Source organism: Atractosteus spatula, chromosome 27 (assembly GCF_055471065.1).
Source record: "Atractosteus spatula isolate fAtrSpa1 chromosome 27, fAtrSpa1.hap1, whole genome shotgun sequence".
Classification (NCBI taxonomy): domain Eukaryota; kingdom Metazoa; phylum Chordata; class Actinopteri; order Semionotiformes; family Lepisosteidae; genus Atractosteus; species Atractosteus spatula.
The window spans coordinates 8,759,918-8,774,532 of record NC_142732.1 but is presented as its reverse complement, the minus strand read 5'-3'; the positions used below and the strand labels follow the sequence as shown (position 1 = coordinate 8,774,532).

Below are 14,615 nucleotides of genomic sequence, written 5' to 3'. Positions count from 1 at the left end.
GGTTTCAGTGCGTGTGAGGAGAGTCGCTGTGGTTTGCATTAGTTACAGACGGAGCAGTGCTAGGAATAAAGCCAAATAAATACAAAACTTCAAACCTGAAGGGTATTGAGTGGATTGTGCACTATTAGAGGGTAGTTTGAGCGAACTAAGATATGTGAGCATTGGTGGTTCAGTGGTAGAATTCTCGCCTGCCACGCGGGAGGCCCGGGTTCGATTCCCGGCCAATGCAACATAGATTTTTACTTTTTATTATTTTCTGTAACTTGAGACTACATAGAAATATCTCACTGAAAACCTCCCTGGCAAACACAACATTATACATTGCACGCGTCTGTTTAAAAAAAAAATAGCTTCCTTATGATCTGACGAAGGGTTTTGAGGACACCATAATCTGTTTATAAATGCCATCGTAAAATGGATGGAGATAGTAGATGGAATTGGATCTCTCTCTCTATACGTAGATGGAGATGGTCGCTCTGGAAAAGGTAGTCCTCTAAACCAATACCTAAAACAAAATAAAGCAATATGCTTTCTCCGCAAAAGATTCCGGAGAAAAATCAGAGTATCATAGTCACTACGAGACACATTAAAGAAAAAGAACTACAAATATGACGATTTAAAGAGAATCAACGAAAGCATTTATTCTCTGAATTTAAGTTGCGTGTCCTACGGCTGCCTAGGAACCAATACGATGATCCAAGGAAGGTGTCCGGACGGTTAGAAAAGACGCACGCTGTTGTGGGCAGGATGGAAGTGTGAGTACAGATTTTCGATTGTTTTTATTTTTCCTGTTTGCTTTGTATTAATTAGATTAGTAGGTATTTTGACGTTTTCGAACTATAATTTATTTCAGTTAACTATCCGATATATTTTACTTTTCCAGCGTGTGCTCTTCCATGTGTTGCCACGACTGTACGCAAATAAGTATTACAGTCATCGATAGTGCTTGGCTATAAATCATTTAAATGTTCAGCTTTAAAAATGCTGATATTAAAGATGCATCCAAGTCTGTTACTGTTACGAAATAAAACGTAAAAGCCGGTGAGATTAGTAACTTTTAATATATTGTTCATATTAACAACGCATTGTATTTAGTTCACCGTTGTACTGAGTTGGATGATAAATATCAATATCAGTGTTTTTTTGTTTATATTATAAAAACTGTACTTATATGGTGCTCTTATTTTAGCACGTCTCATTATGACGCGCTTATACTATATACTATACTAGAGCTTTGTGAAGCATTTCCAAAACAGTGTGAATATTATGCTTGTAGTTTTACTTATAGTTTGTACTTATGAAAACTATAATTATAGTTTTTTTTATATACCTAGAGAAAAGTTTTACTCAAATCTGTTTTATTCAAGTATAGAGATTGAAGACATTTCTTAAAATAACACTTTTATCCGAGGAAGTATTGTAGAGAGAAATTCTAGAGCACTGCCTAGGGACGTTTTGGCCATCTCTGTGTACTGCTGTTGAGACGGAAAACGTCGAAAAAACTAGAACAACGAGAAAGGTGTCCAGTAGATGACGCCATTTTACAGGCGGTTAATACAATCTTCTAATGTTTTACAGTAAACCCTCGGTTTAACAGATTATAGGGGGAAGGAATGTCCGTTATTGCCTAATATCCGTCAAATTACGTAAACCGGTTTTTCAACCGCAAAACATTTTCTGTATGTTTTGACTTATTTTTTTAACATTTGCTATCACCACACTCAAGGAAAATTACTCATGTGCCGTTTTTATCGTAATTGCACACACTCTATATTTCATGTCACACGACACACAAACGCCACCACCCTTTGTAACCAGTTGACCATCGATATTCCTGAATTATACGCCCATGTAGTATGTATTTTTGACCTTCTTTTATTATTTGTGCATTTGTCTGGTATGTCTGCTTTTAGAGACAAAATTCCCCCTTCAGCAAATTATGTCCGTTAAATCCATAAATTAAACGGTGGGATCACTGCAAAATATTCCGAAACCCAGGTATTATTAGTTCTAGGAGGCTTTCAGCTGTGCACCTCACCACAAGTTTTGCTTTAACTTAGCAGTCTGCGTCTCTGGGCCTGGAGAGGCAACACTGCCTTCTCGTTTTCTTGCCAGCTGACTGATTCGATTGTGTACATCAGCTGGTTCACAGAGGTTACCATGCTTGTAAGATCTCTGCGGATTGACCTTTAACAGCTACCCGTCGGTCCTTTATACAGTATACCCATACAGGTTTAAAGTTAACCCCAGAGCTTACATGTATTAGCTACTGTATGTAGGGCCTTAACAATGGAGCTGCTCCTGATGGGATCTGATTTCCTGTATGTACAAGAAGAAACATTCGAGAAACCTACTGTTAAGCTTCAGTAGAGAGCAGTCCTTAATTGTTTTTGAGTATGGCTCTGCTGGCCGTAGGCCTAATTAAGTTTGCCTTGGATATCGGATCTTTTATAATAGTTATCCCTTGCTGATCTCCAGACCAATTCTTTGGCTTCTGAAGGAATGCTTTCTCTGAGTGTAATATATTGTTCTTTTACCTTTCAGGAAAGATGCAAATGCTGCTATGCTCAGCAATTATGAGGTACGAATGTCGCCCTGGAGATTTATTCTGAGTACTGCAGAGCTTGTTTTCATTCATGCAATTTCAATTCATAAATGTAATTGGTCTTAACATCTGAATAAGAATGAAAGTCTTCGTTTATAGTCTTCAGAAGCATTGCATATTTTAATTATCACTGAGTGCAGGAGTGACTTCTGTGTCCCATACCCACGATTTACCGAAAATACATTATCAAGCTTCTCATATGTGGTGCAGTGGTCAGCATTGCTGCCTTGCAGTGCTGGGGCCCTGGGTTCAGTTCTGGACCAGGAGGGCTGTCTGTGTGGAGTCTGTATGTTCTCCCCGTGTTTGCTAGGGTTTCCCCCTGTAGTCCAAAAACATACTGGCAGGTTGATTGGCTTCTGGGAGAACTGGCCCTGGTCCGAGTGTGTACATGCCTGTGTTTGCATCTGTCTGCCCGGTGATGGGCTGGTGTCCTGTTCAGGGTCTACCCTGCCTTGTGCCCGTTGCTTGCTGGGATACGTTCTGGCTCCCCCATGACCCTGAATTGGAAGGAGAGGTTAGAAAATGGATGGATGGAAGCTTCTCATTATATGCAAGAAACATGTAGTGTAATGCATATTCATGGAGAAAAACATGTTTCCCCTTGAGCTTTTTTTTCCCCATTTTCATAATCTTTCTGTGAGATTATTCCATACGTGTCTCCAAGCCGTGCACTCACAAGGCCGATCAAGCTTAGTTTCGGCTGTCTGACAGAATTAGGCTTTTAGGCAGTCTGGCTGCAGGCCATACTGTCTGTTGGGAAGAGGGAATTCTAGCTGTAATACTGTTATCGTGTCAAGCCTTTTCAGAAAGATTTCTGGGTGTCACCTAAGGACACATTGCCAATGATGTTTTACATAAAGGTATTTTTTTACCTTGAGTGTGCCATCAGTTTTGAGACTAAGCTTTTTTATGCTGACCGTGCTGATGCTGTTGCCTATCTATGGGCCTGATTACAGAATAGACCTCACTCTTTCATCTGGGCAGTGTTTAGTTTTCTTTGTTTGTTCTCACTTAATGCCACCCGATTCCTAAGCAGTGGTTAACAGTAAGCATTCCTTATTGTTCTAATTTAAAAAAAGAGAGGTTTATTTTTTGTAGAAGACCTTTGAGTGCCTCAGGATCAGATAAAGATCCACAGAATTGGATATCTGCTTGCCTCCCAGTACTTCTGACCTGTCCTCGACCTCTGACCTTTGACACCTGACCTGAAACTTTGCGTGCTGTCTTTTGTCTGCGCTGAGAGCAGGTCTACCGGCTGCTGACAGACTTGAAAGAGCAGAGAAAGGAGAGCGGGAAGAACAAGCACAGCACCGGACAGCAGAACCTCAACACCGTCATGTTCGAGGTCAGTTGGACCAAGTGGAAGAGGGCAGTGTCCCGACATTGGGGAGTCGCCACTAAGAGTGCAAAAAGTCACTTTTACAGGCTTATCAGCGTAGACAGGGAACTTGGTACATAATGTAAACGGAGTGATAGTAGAAACACTCTCAGGCAGTGGGCAGTGCCTCTCAAACTGCAGACCTGGAGTTGCACATTGGCCTGCTGCAGGACTTAGCGTGCCCGCCCCTGCCTCTCTGACCGCACCCTGAGTGAGGTTGTGCCCCGTATTGTATTTGTGTGTTCTGTGGTGTAATAGTTAGCATTCTGGACTTTGAAACCAACCATCCAAGTTCATAGCTCGGTGGAATCTCCGCCCTTCACCCTTTGCATGTTGTTGTGCATGATGTTCAGCTGTGACGGTCGTTATTATTTATGGCGCTGTAATGTACAGTGCCCATTGTGTGGTGCTGTCTATTGTCCTGCACACGTCCCGAGAGAATAGTGCCGAATAAGAATCCCAGTGTACATGTACATATGGCAAACAAACTCCTCTCTTTCATTCTTTGGCCTGCGTAGTCTTTCACACTTATCCAGAATAAACATAGCAGAAATACTGAGGCTGGGCCACGTGCACCATGCAGTACAGCTGAAATAACGGTTATTAAAGCAGGAGGGCATTTTCTGATTGACCTAAAATAATCAGGCAGTGCATTCAGACTTGCTTTTATCAGGCAGTGTTGGCAGGCTACTCTGGTGTTATCATATGGGTTGAATAACTTAACCAATGCTCATGGGCGAAGGGAGTTTTAAATATTTTGTCTTCCCACAAGCCAGCATATTCCACTCGGAGACGTGTAACAGCTTTTCTTTCTCTTTTGTTACAGGACGCAGCTGTTTCTTTTATTCAGGCTTGATCCGTGTACATAATTCATCACCTTTTGTGAATGTACAGGATTGATCTTTTTGTCTTAATAATTGTTTTCTTTGTTGTTCCTCTGTTGCATCGCAGACTTTGAAGTATTTGTCCAAGACTCCCTGCGTGCGCCAGAGCCCCGAAATTGTGAAGGAGTTCCTTACTTCCATGTTGTCGCACAAGCTTACAAAGTAAGAGACGCAAGAAAGGTTGTAACTGACAGCAGTCCATCTGGTCCATTTAGCCCATTGCTGGTTTGGTAGTTAAGAAGTTTAGGTTCGACACTTCTTCAAGCAGGCCTGAGTTTAGGCCTCTAGCACCTGGCTGGGAAGCCTGTACCAGACACCCAGTACTCATTGTGTAAAGGGAGCTCCGTGCGAATTCCCTTTTAGCTTTCGATTGTGACCCGTCTCTTTGCTTCATGACTTAGACTGCGGTTTGAATGTGTAGCCTTTTGAATTTTGTGTTCTTGGATTAAATCTGCTCCAACTCTCCCCTGTTCTCTCCTAAAGAGATTTAGCTCCTTAAACCTGTTCACCCTGTCTGTATGTGATAGTCCAGTGACATCACAGATCCTTCTTGTTGCACACGTTTGAGAGCCTTTGGAAGTTTTAATGTCCATCTTTTGGTCTGGTGACCATAGAGTACACTGTTCAGCTCAAGCAGCAGTGACATGCAGTCTTGATGAGCTGTGCTGGATGGCCAGGAGGTCAGAGAGAGACCTGGACCACACAGGTCTCGCTGGACTGCTGTGCTGAAAGGCAGCTCCTGGCCTGGGCTGTGTACTGTAACACCACTTAGAATGAAGGTTCACTCTGGGCAACCGAGTAGGCCGGTTGGTGCTACATTATTTCTTTCTCTTGGAAACGCTGATGATGGCTCAAGGGATGTAATTTCCTGGAGAACAATCAGAAGAGCCCCCAGATTAAATTGTTCTGGCAATTACAGCCTGTGTTCTCCTAATCTGATAGTATTTTTTTTCTTTAACAGCAGTGGAAAGGGTATAACTCCTCTATCTAGACATCAGCTTGTCCAAGGTAATTGTCACCATGGTAACTCATTAACCCTCTGTGACCTTGGCTCTTAAGGAGATTATAAGGATATCAGAAGTGTGTTTGACTGCCTCCCCCCCCTTTTCACTCTCTGCTTTCCTTCCCTTGGGTAACATCTGTTCTATTCAGTTTGCAAATTATGCATCTCTGCAGTAGTAGGCCTCCTGTGTTGAGACTAAGCTGATGCATGATGCCAAATCCTCTTTTCATCACTCTGGGATAAGTAGCACAACTCAGGGTTGATCATCTGTATGGTGCATCGGGCCGTGAAGGAAGCAGCCTTCGTTTTTTTGCAGCATGTTTTCCGCCCTGTCATCAGCACATGGCTGGCTGTGGCAGCTTTGAGCTGCATTGGAGTGGTGCTCTCGCTTAGTTTGTTTTTGTCATCATTTGCTGTGTGGACCCTGGCCCCGACTGTGGCCTCACACATGACTGATCCTGCCTTCTTCACACTGTTTCAGAGCCCACATGTCCGCAGGGGATATTTTTACTGTGAGGGAATGGGAAACAAGACTCGCAACATCTTACAGCGGTTTGATCCCTTTTGAATCGTCCAAGCTGCAGGCTTTTGTTTGAGTTAAAGTTTCCAGATCTCCTTTCCTCTGGCACGTTCTGTCTTTTGGCAGCACCGTTCTGCCCCTGGGATATGGAGAGTTGTTTCAGCTTTGAATCCAGTTACTCTTAGGTGACGGAATCATTGCTTTGCCATCTTTTCAATACCTTATACTCCTAGCTCATTAAATTGTTGGCTCACAAAAAAAAACGTGATGTGAAATACAGTACCAGCTCAGGTTGTTACATGAGCAAACGTTCCATCTGCCTCCGAGTCTGACTGGAAAGAACCACCTTCATAAAAAAACGGTGGCTGCTTTTGCTTTCTGTCTCAACATTAATTGCTGTTGATTTTTTTTTTCCCCCAGGGCAGAGAAACTCCAGCTCCTGAACCACAGGCCACAGACTGCTGTGGAGATTCAGCTGGTGAGTCTGCCCTTCAGATTAATTAAATAGTCTCACTTTCACTGGACTGAACCGCTTCCTCATTAATAATTTATCTTCTGTGAGCCGAGCATGGTCACTTTATTTTATGTTAAATAATTAAGCTACTGAAGTTTTTAACTGGTATTTATAATACCTGGTAATATAGATGTATATGGCATGTAATAGGGACTGTATTACTATTAAATATAATGTGAGTGTTCTGAAACATGGTGGTGAGTGATAGAGCTTTTTTAGAGCTTTGTTTTATAGGACAGTCTCCTTTCATCTCCGATGAATGGTATCTTTTTATTCTCTTCCCTTTTCAGGTGCTTAATTAAAGTAAGATAAGGCACTTTAGTAAGCCTTAAAAATAAGCCTGAACCTTCTTGGACACCTTCCTGAACAGTGCTGATATACGTGTGGTGATGAGTCAATTGTCAATTTACCATTTGCTCCAAAAGATTGGTATCTGCTGTTTGATGCACAAGAGGTGAAGTTACAGTTCTGTGTGCAGGGTGTGTAGCTCTCAGCTTCAATTACATAGAGTACAGTGGCAAAAACCTTTTGTTTTAGTACATTACTAGGGCCTAGTTCACCATAGTTGACTTATTAATGTCGCTATTAAGTTGTGATGCCATGGAACATCACGTCAAAGAAATGATAGCGTGCAAAGCTTTTGTTGGTTGCAGAGAGGTTGTAGCACCTGAGAAAAGTAAATGACAGCCCAGATTAAAAGCTTTTCCGATCGCTTTTCATTTGGAAAATGTGATAGCGTTGGAACAAACCCAGGGCGCTCAAGCAGAAATGCAAATCTGAGTGGCGACCGTAAAATTCATTTTTACAACAACAGGATGTACCTTGATATTTGTTATTTCCAGGGAAAAGTACAGCAATTAGCCCCAGGCGCATGCATGTTGACATTTCCAGAACGTATTGATCTTTGGTTGATGACGCTGGGTATCCCGGTGCTCTGTCTGAGCTCCCAGTTCCGTGCTCAGTGCGCAGTATGGGAAACCTCTCTGTATGGGTGTGAAGTCTGGTGGGTCCTTCACGCTGCTGTTTAACAAATTGAAAACCCATTTTTGAAACATATGTATATGAAAGGCCAGTTCCCTTTTCTAATTTGCATGCAGTGCTTTTTTTTTTTAATCGGCAGCAGACCTTTTTAGCAATAATCTGTTTCTGTGGTACCCAACTGTGCGTGTCCAGTCCCCCCCAGTCCAGGGGAAGAGAAACGCCAAAACCCCTCTCCTGATGCCATGTTCAGACCATCCGGCTGGAGTCTCCCAATCCCGTTCCTTCCTGTTGTCCATTGTGTTTGTTCTGTGGTTTATTACAGTTTTTTTGCCGGGAGATCGGTTTCTGTGGTCCTCATTTGGTGTCTGGCTCAGCGCACGTTGAGCACGTTGAGCATGAAGAGGTGTTAGCGGGGCCAGCAGGGGGCGCTCACCCTGCGGTCTGTGTGGGTCCTAATGCCCCAGTCTAGTGATGGGGACACTATACTGTAAACAGGCGCCGTCCTTCGGATGAGACGTAAAACCGAGGTCCTGACTCTCTGTGGTCATTAAAAATCCCAGGGCATTTCTTGAAAAGAGTAGGGGTGTTACCCCAGAGTCCTGGCCAAATTTCCCCCTGGCCTTTACCAATCATGGCCTCCTAATAATCCCCATCTCTGAACTGGCTTCATCACTCTGCTCTCCTCCCCACTGAGAGCTGGTGTGTGGGGAGAGTACTGGTGCATCATCCAGGTGGGGCTGCACACTGGTGGTGGTGGAGGGGATCCCCATTACCTGTAAAGCGCTTTGAGTGGAGTGTCCAGAAAAGCGCTATATAAGTGTAAGCAATTATTATTATTATTATGTCATGTTTCTCATCTGTGCCGAGTAAAGTGCCTCTCATCTGCAGTGCAGAGCATTTTTCTATCCGATAATGTTTTTTTTTTTTACAGTTGTCAGCAGCTCGGTGTAGCTTTTCCACCTCTTTGAACAGTGCTCTGGTGGGCTTTGAACAAGGCAGTGGAGGGACCTTCCACTCACTTGCCTGTGTAGGTATGACGAAGTGTTAGTGAATGGAAGTAATCCCAGGTGTTAAATGAAAGCAGGTGGAACAGCCCAACACTGGGCCTGTGAAGTCATTAGGCTGAATGGCTGATGCTCTACAGACACATCAGAAACAGGGGAGCTGGCTTGACAGACAGTGTACATTTTGGCTTGTCCTAAATTGGCCTGAGAGGTATTCCTATAAGTGCAACGCATGATTTTTTTTATGCTCGAATCCCAGAGGATTACAGCTGTTGCATCTCGAAATTTATATAAGACGTCACTTTGTGCTCTCTCAGAGTGCAGGATAGGGACTATTAGAGTATAAGAATAGCTCTCCTGCCAGCGTTTTCTAAGCCGCTGCCTTTTCAGCCACATCTGGAAACATCTCGTCTCTGAACAAGCACAACTTGGCTGATTTTGCCTCCCCAGAAATTCTCCCATTGTTCTCCCGTTGCCTCTTGGAGTTTCAAAGGCTCTGTTGTTTGGGATTGGCACGGTCATGTTTTCCTCCTTCTTGACAGCACCGCACAGCAGGAGTCCCCCCCCCCCGTTAGAAAACCTCGTGCTTCAGGCCTCCGTCTCAGTTAAAAAGTTCCCCAGGCGTGCAACGTCGCCCAGGATCATCGCGTGCCATCGGATTATTGCGCAGGCCTTTTTTATTTTCACGACATCTGTTTTAGAAAAATATTTCGAGTTTTGGTTTGCTTTTCTGGCTGTTTGCATACAGCACTTTTTCTCCATAGCAGGGATAATGCAAGACGACGAACAGAGTGTTGGCTGGGCCTGTATTTGCTCTGTCCAAGCCGGGTCGGAGGGGTTGGAAATTAAGGGGGGCTGAGCGTGTGGGATCATGCAGCCCTTTCCATTCTTAGTCCTGTGTTGCTTCACCAGGGGCATAGCTTGCTGGGCAGGAATGGGAATATTTGTTCTTGGAGGTATGACGTCATTGTTTGGAAAAGGCCAACAAGTAAGCACAGGCATGCACACACAGGTATGCGTGATAATAAGAAGTGCCCTTAGTGTCCTGCATATTTGCTACATTTAGGATGTTGTCTCTGCCAAGTCATCATTTAGAATTTGCTAAAACTTTCCCTCTTTCCCTCTAAAGTTTTCCCTCTTGTGACACATTGCAGGTCTGTTCTGTAGGTCAATCTGTAAAGCCGCTCAGTTAACATACCTTTAAACAAAAAGGGCAGCATCTTGGAAGGTTTTCTGTGTCTGTATACTTGGTGATGTTAACTGTCCTTTCCTGTTTCTGTCGTGGGTTTCAGGTGTTAGTGTTTCAGGAGCCAGAGGTTTTTTTTTTTCCCAAGTTCAGACTGTTACAGTACGCGACTTGAAGTGTTACCCCATATTTATGCTGCTCACAGAGTCCAGCTGTTTTGTGGTTGGCTGGTGCAAAATCGCTGCCGTTCCAGTCCAGGCTGTGTTTCCCCATGTGATTCTCGTAAAGCACCCGGGCAGGGTCTTTGTGAAAATACTTCGAGTAGTTTATTCTGACACAAGCTTCCCCCATCTCTTTTTCTTTGGCAGTGTGTCTTTAGAGCGTATTCATTTATGGCATTTATGGTATATAATTCACCACCTTTTGTGAATGTACAGAATTGATCTTTTTTTTCTTAATAATTGTTTTCTTTGCTGTTCTTCTGTTGCATCGCAGACTTTGAAGTATTTGTCCAAGACTCCCTGCGTTCTATTTTAAAAAAAAACAAGCTTTTATGCCTCTCTAATTAGTAGTAAAATCCGCTTCCTCATAAAAGCGATTAGCGATCCGTCCATTCTGGAGGTTCAGCAAGAGGTCGCGAATTGCAGTCACACCGCGCTGGACCACTTCTGTTCCTCTTGTAGTGGCATCCTTTTCTAATGCTCCAGTCAGCCTGTGCATCAGGGATTTGGATAACGAGGAAACGAGCCTATCAGGCTGCCCCCGGTGGGTACTGAGGCTCCTGGCAGCCTGACCAGGGTGTGTGTGTGTGTGCGTGCAGATGGTGGAGGAGAGCGAGGAGAGGCTGACCGAAGAGCAGATCGAGGAGCTGCTCCAGAAGGTGACGGACATCCTGCCCGGAGACCCGCAGCAGGACAAGGCCTCCGCGCCCGAGGACGCGGACATGGAGGAAGGGGAGGGCCAGTAGCCACCGCGGCCGCCCAGCCCCCGGACAGAGGGACCTGACCGGGCGCTGTCAGGGCACCTTACAGCTTCCGTCTCCTGCTCCCACCAATGACGTGACGGGAGGCGCCCCGTTGAGCCAATCAGGCAGTGACCCAAGTACCAAGGCAAGGCTGCCAGGGCACCAGGGTCCCTTATCCCAAGACATTTTTTTTCCCAAAAAGCAGTTGTGGGCACTGAAGACAGGTCATCCCGAATCACAAACCCCTGTTCTCTGGTCAGCACCATCGTTTACGAGTGGGGATTCTGTGGGGGCCACAGATTTAGCTTTTGTACTTCCCGAGGCTTGGAGAAGAGAGTGTTTTTTGAGTCTTGTCATAAATCGGCCGTCCTTGCTGAAGCAGGCCAGAGCTGCTTTAGGCTCAGGCGGTATGGCGAGCCAGTGTTCTGGGTGAAAAGTGTCTCGGGCGGGTTGGTACCACAAACAGTGTAACGTGGTGGTCAACTCATGGCTAGGTATCTTCCAAAAAAGTCCTTGAAAGTAGGGAGGAGAAAAAAGGGGGGATACATTTTGTTTGCCTTTTGTGTTGGGGATAAGATTTGTTTGCTTGATTAAGAGCTGTGAGCGATCACTTGCCTTTTTGCAGATCCTCTGGGTTAATTATCAAAGAGTGTCTCGTGTTACTTGATGTGCATGGCAACCTGTGACATAACACAGCAGGAATGTTTCTGTGACATAACCGGAGATGAACCACATGCAGTGCGTTTTTCTTCATTCCTACCTTCAGGTTTTTTGGCACTCACACCCAGGAAGGACATGCCTGTTGCTTTTAATTGCTGGAGCAGCAACAGGGGGCCGAGGGAATTAAAAAGCATTTGTCAGAAATTGGCAATGTTTTGTTTTGTTTTGAAACGAGCTACACTACGTCAGGCCTCAGGCTTGCTCAGATCCATGCTAGTATAAAAAGTAGGCACAGTGATACCTGTACGGCTATTGATTCAGCAAATCAAAGGATTTCACAATAAAGGGTGAGTGATTTTTTTATCGTTGTTTTTGGGGCAGTGGAAAGGGAATGGGCAGAGGTTTGTCCAGATGTGGCCTGTTAGCTACCACATTGAGGTGAAGGGATGATCATATTCAGAGAGGTCTTGAAAAACAGTCCATGTTGCAGCTTTTCCCGTTTGTGAAGTGGTCAGTGAGGTCGGAACCTCTCTTGTGGCCTGGTGAGCCATGTGACATTTTTAGTTATGATAATAAAACATATTTGCTTATGTGTTTGTTGCCTCATTTAATAAATTTCATTCTCTTTGACTTCCAGTTCCAAGGTAGTGAAACATGTTTCTGAGTGAACACGCTGAGAAAACTTTTTTTAGACTGGAATTCCTCAGATGACCATTTAACTATTGGCCCTTCATCTCTAATACTAGAAGGAAAGCTAGGCAAAAACAGATCAGTACAGAACGTTTGGACACCTGCCTTCATTTTTTGGATAAAAGTGGATTTTTCTAATTATTGTGTTTTCAACCACTCGAAGAGAACAAGATAATAGCACAAAAAAAAGTTCGGCTTAACGGCTTTGCGATGTTTCTGTAGATATCTGGAGCCTCTGCTCTCTCTCCCTTCCTTGTTTTTCTGTTTGCAAATCCAGCCACAAGGAGAGCTCCATTATTGATAAAGTGCTCCCTGTCTGCTTTTGCATAATCTATACAAATCTGAAATGAACAGGGCCAGGCACTTATGGTAATGGAAAGAGAGGAAGATAGCATATCGCCCTTTGATTTGTTTGCTTAATGTCTTGGAGCGTTCGGAGCTGTGCTTTTATCTGGCATGGCATTCTGTCAGCCATCTGCCTTGAGCTGCACTTTATCTCTGGTGGGGCGGCTAGCCGATCTCCCTCCTCCAATCGGTGCTAGCCGACTTAATCGCGACGCTGCAGCCCAATTAGCTCAGGTCCAGAACTACGCCAGACCTAAGCTGTTCATCCTGAAATTGTGGGCTGAGGAGGCGAGATGTCCGAAGCCAGTATCCCCCCCCCCCCCCATGATCTGACCAATAGGCTTTCACTTCCGAAACACCCAATTAAGCATTTCACTGTGCTACCCTACCTACATATTGGGTAATGAGGAAATTGTGGGAGGTTTCTGTGGTTTTGAGCATGAAAATTGTCACGAACCTTGATGTGATTTTCTCTGTGTGAGTTTAAGCATTTTTAGCGCTAAAGGGAACTTTGGTCTCTTGAGCACAAGGGTGCTTTCATATTTGCCTTCCATCTGAAGTTCTGCTTGCTTTTGATCATGGCAGGTGAATGGCACATTGCTGTGATTGTTACCCTAGATGAAGGCCACGCTGTGCTTGCTGGTGAAATGCCCACAGAGATGTGAAAAATGTGACTGCAACAGTGATTCACCCATCCAGAATGAATCTGGCCTGCACGCCCACAGTGTTTCCCCCTGTAATAATTCGGTCTTGTGGATGCAGGGTACCCCTCTGAAGCATTTTAACCCTTTGCTTCAGGGACCTTGCCTGTGTTATCTTCTTTTGTAACGGCATTTCAAAAGGAGCTGTAATAATTGAAAAATAATTAAATACATGAATTCTGACTTTATGGGTGTATGGATTTTGCCCGTTTGGGACTAAAAGTATTGTCCTTAGATTTTAGCTCTTTATGTCTGGCTTAGTTGATCTTTGCTCAACCTTTTTCTGAGCTTCCTGAAAGCTTGTGATTAAGTGATTTATCCAACAGAAAGCCAAGACGCACACTGTACATTAGTAGAAGAAGGCTGGAATGCGCAGGAGTTGTCTGCTGGTGCTGTTTTTATTTTTGTTATTAAGACAGAACCGACTCCCTCTGTTGGCCAGACTTCCACACTGAGCTACGCGCCAGTGCTGGTGCGAAAGACTTAATCTTCTGCCAGCGAAACACGACTTTCGTTAAAGACCTGGAAGAACACGGCAGTTTGCTTTCTGCACTGAAAGCATCAATTCAAGCCCTGAAGAGGTCAAAGTTTGCCTGCTTTGGAGTGCCTGAAGTCTGTAGGTAAAAAAGCGAGCTGTAGAAAATAGTGATGTTTTCTAAATGAGGACAGACCTTAAATGTGATGCTGTTCTGCAGATCCCTTTAAGCAGCTCTTAAATTTTTCAGAGGTGAGGGGTCCTAGTGGGGTCCTAGCAGATATCAACTTGGTCTTTAGGACCCCTAAAGACTGTGATGCTGTCACCCTCAAGAACAGGTCCCGACCGGAATAGAACTGATTCTATTTGGTCTAAATCTGAATCTGCAGTCACACAAATCATGCGTGTGCAGTAGCAGCCTTGTCTAAGATGGAACTGGGGTTAGAGTTCAGGTTAGGTTAGGACACAGACTTGCAGTAAAGGCCTAAGCTGTAGATCTGAGTTTAGATTAGTTTTATGTAAATCAGGTTACCTGAGGAGAATGGGACGGTTAGTCAGGGATTGTTTTACTAGCCTTCAACCCAACTTTATAGTAACATTTTGTGTCCTCAGTTTGTCTTGGTCAAGCAGAACCCCCCTTTCATTTATAACCTTTCTGACAAAAACAAAGCTTCCCTTCTCTAGTGTAAGAGTAGGATGGTATGG

General features: G+C 44.2%; 1 protein-coding gene and 1 non-coding gene across 4 annotated transcripts; both read left to right on the top strand.

The window, feature by feature from the left end:
* Window positions 1–158: 158 nt before the first annotated feature.
* trnag-gcc (transfer RNA glycine (anticodon GCC)) lies at window positions 159–229 on the top strand. The gene has a single exon. It is a non-coding gene; the product is annotated as a tRNA-Gly (tRNA).
* Window positions 230–399: 170 nt separating this feature from the next.
* On the top strand, window positions 400–12,286 carry crcp (CGRP receptor component). 3 transcript variants are annotated; one of them, XM_088907118.1, is made up of 7 exons: window positions 400–755; window positions 2,545–2,581; window positions 3,852–3,950; window positions 4,935–5,029; window positions 6,811–6,868; window positions 8,817–8,912; window positions 10,896–12,286. In XM_088907118.1, exons 1-7 carry the CDS (start codon window positions 748–750, stop codon window positions 11,040–11,042), a joined length of 540 nt encoding a protein of 179 aa, XP_088763244.1. In that variant the 5' UTR covers window positions 400–747; the 3' UTR covers window positions 11,043–12,286. The 3 variants fall into 3 exon arrangements, with proteins under 3 accessions (XP_088763244.1, XP_088763243.1, XP_088763245.1); XM_088907117.1 differs by having other exon boundaries at window positions 8,817–8,916; XM_088907119.1 differs by lacking the exon at window positions 8,817–8,912.
* Window positions 12,287–14,615: the final 2,329 nt, after the last annotated feature.

Bases quoted from the DNA above. Each gene is read 5' to 3' on its own strand.
- crcp (XM_088907117.1), top strand. The intron at 5,030-6,810 runs GTAAGAGACGCA...TTTTTCCCCCAG, and splicing joins TTGTCGCACAAGCTTACAAA to GGCAGAGAAACTCCAGCTCC. The intron at 6,869-8,816 runs GTGAGTCTGCCC...TTTTTTTTACAG, and splicing joins CTGCTGTGGAGATTCAGCTG to TTGTCAGCAGCTCGGTGTAG.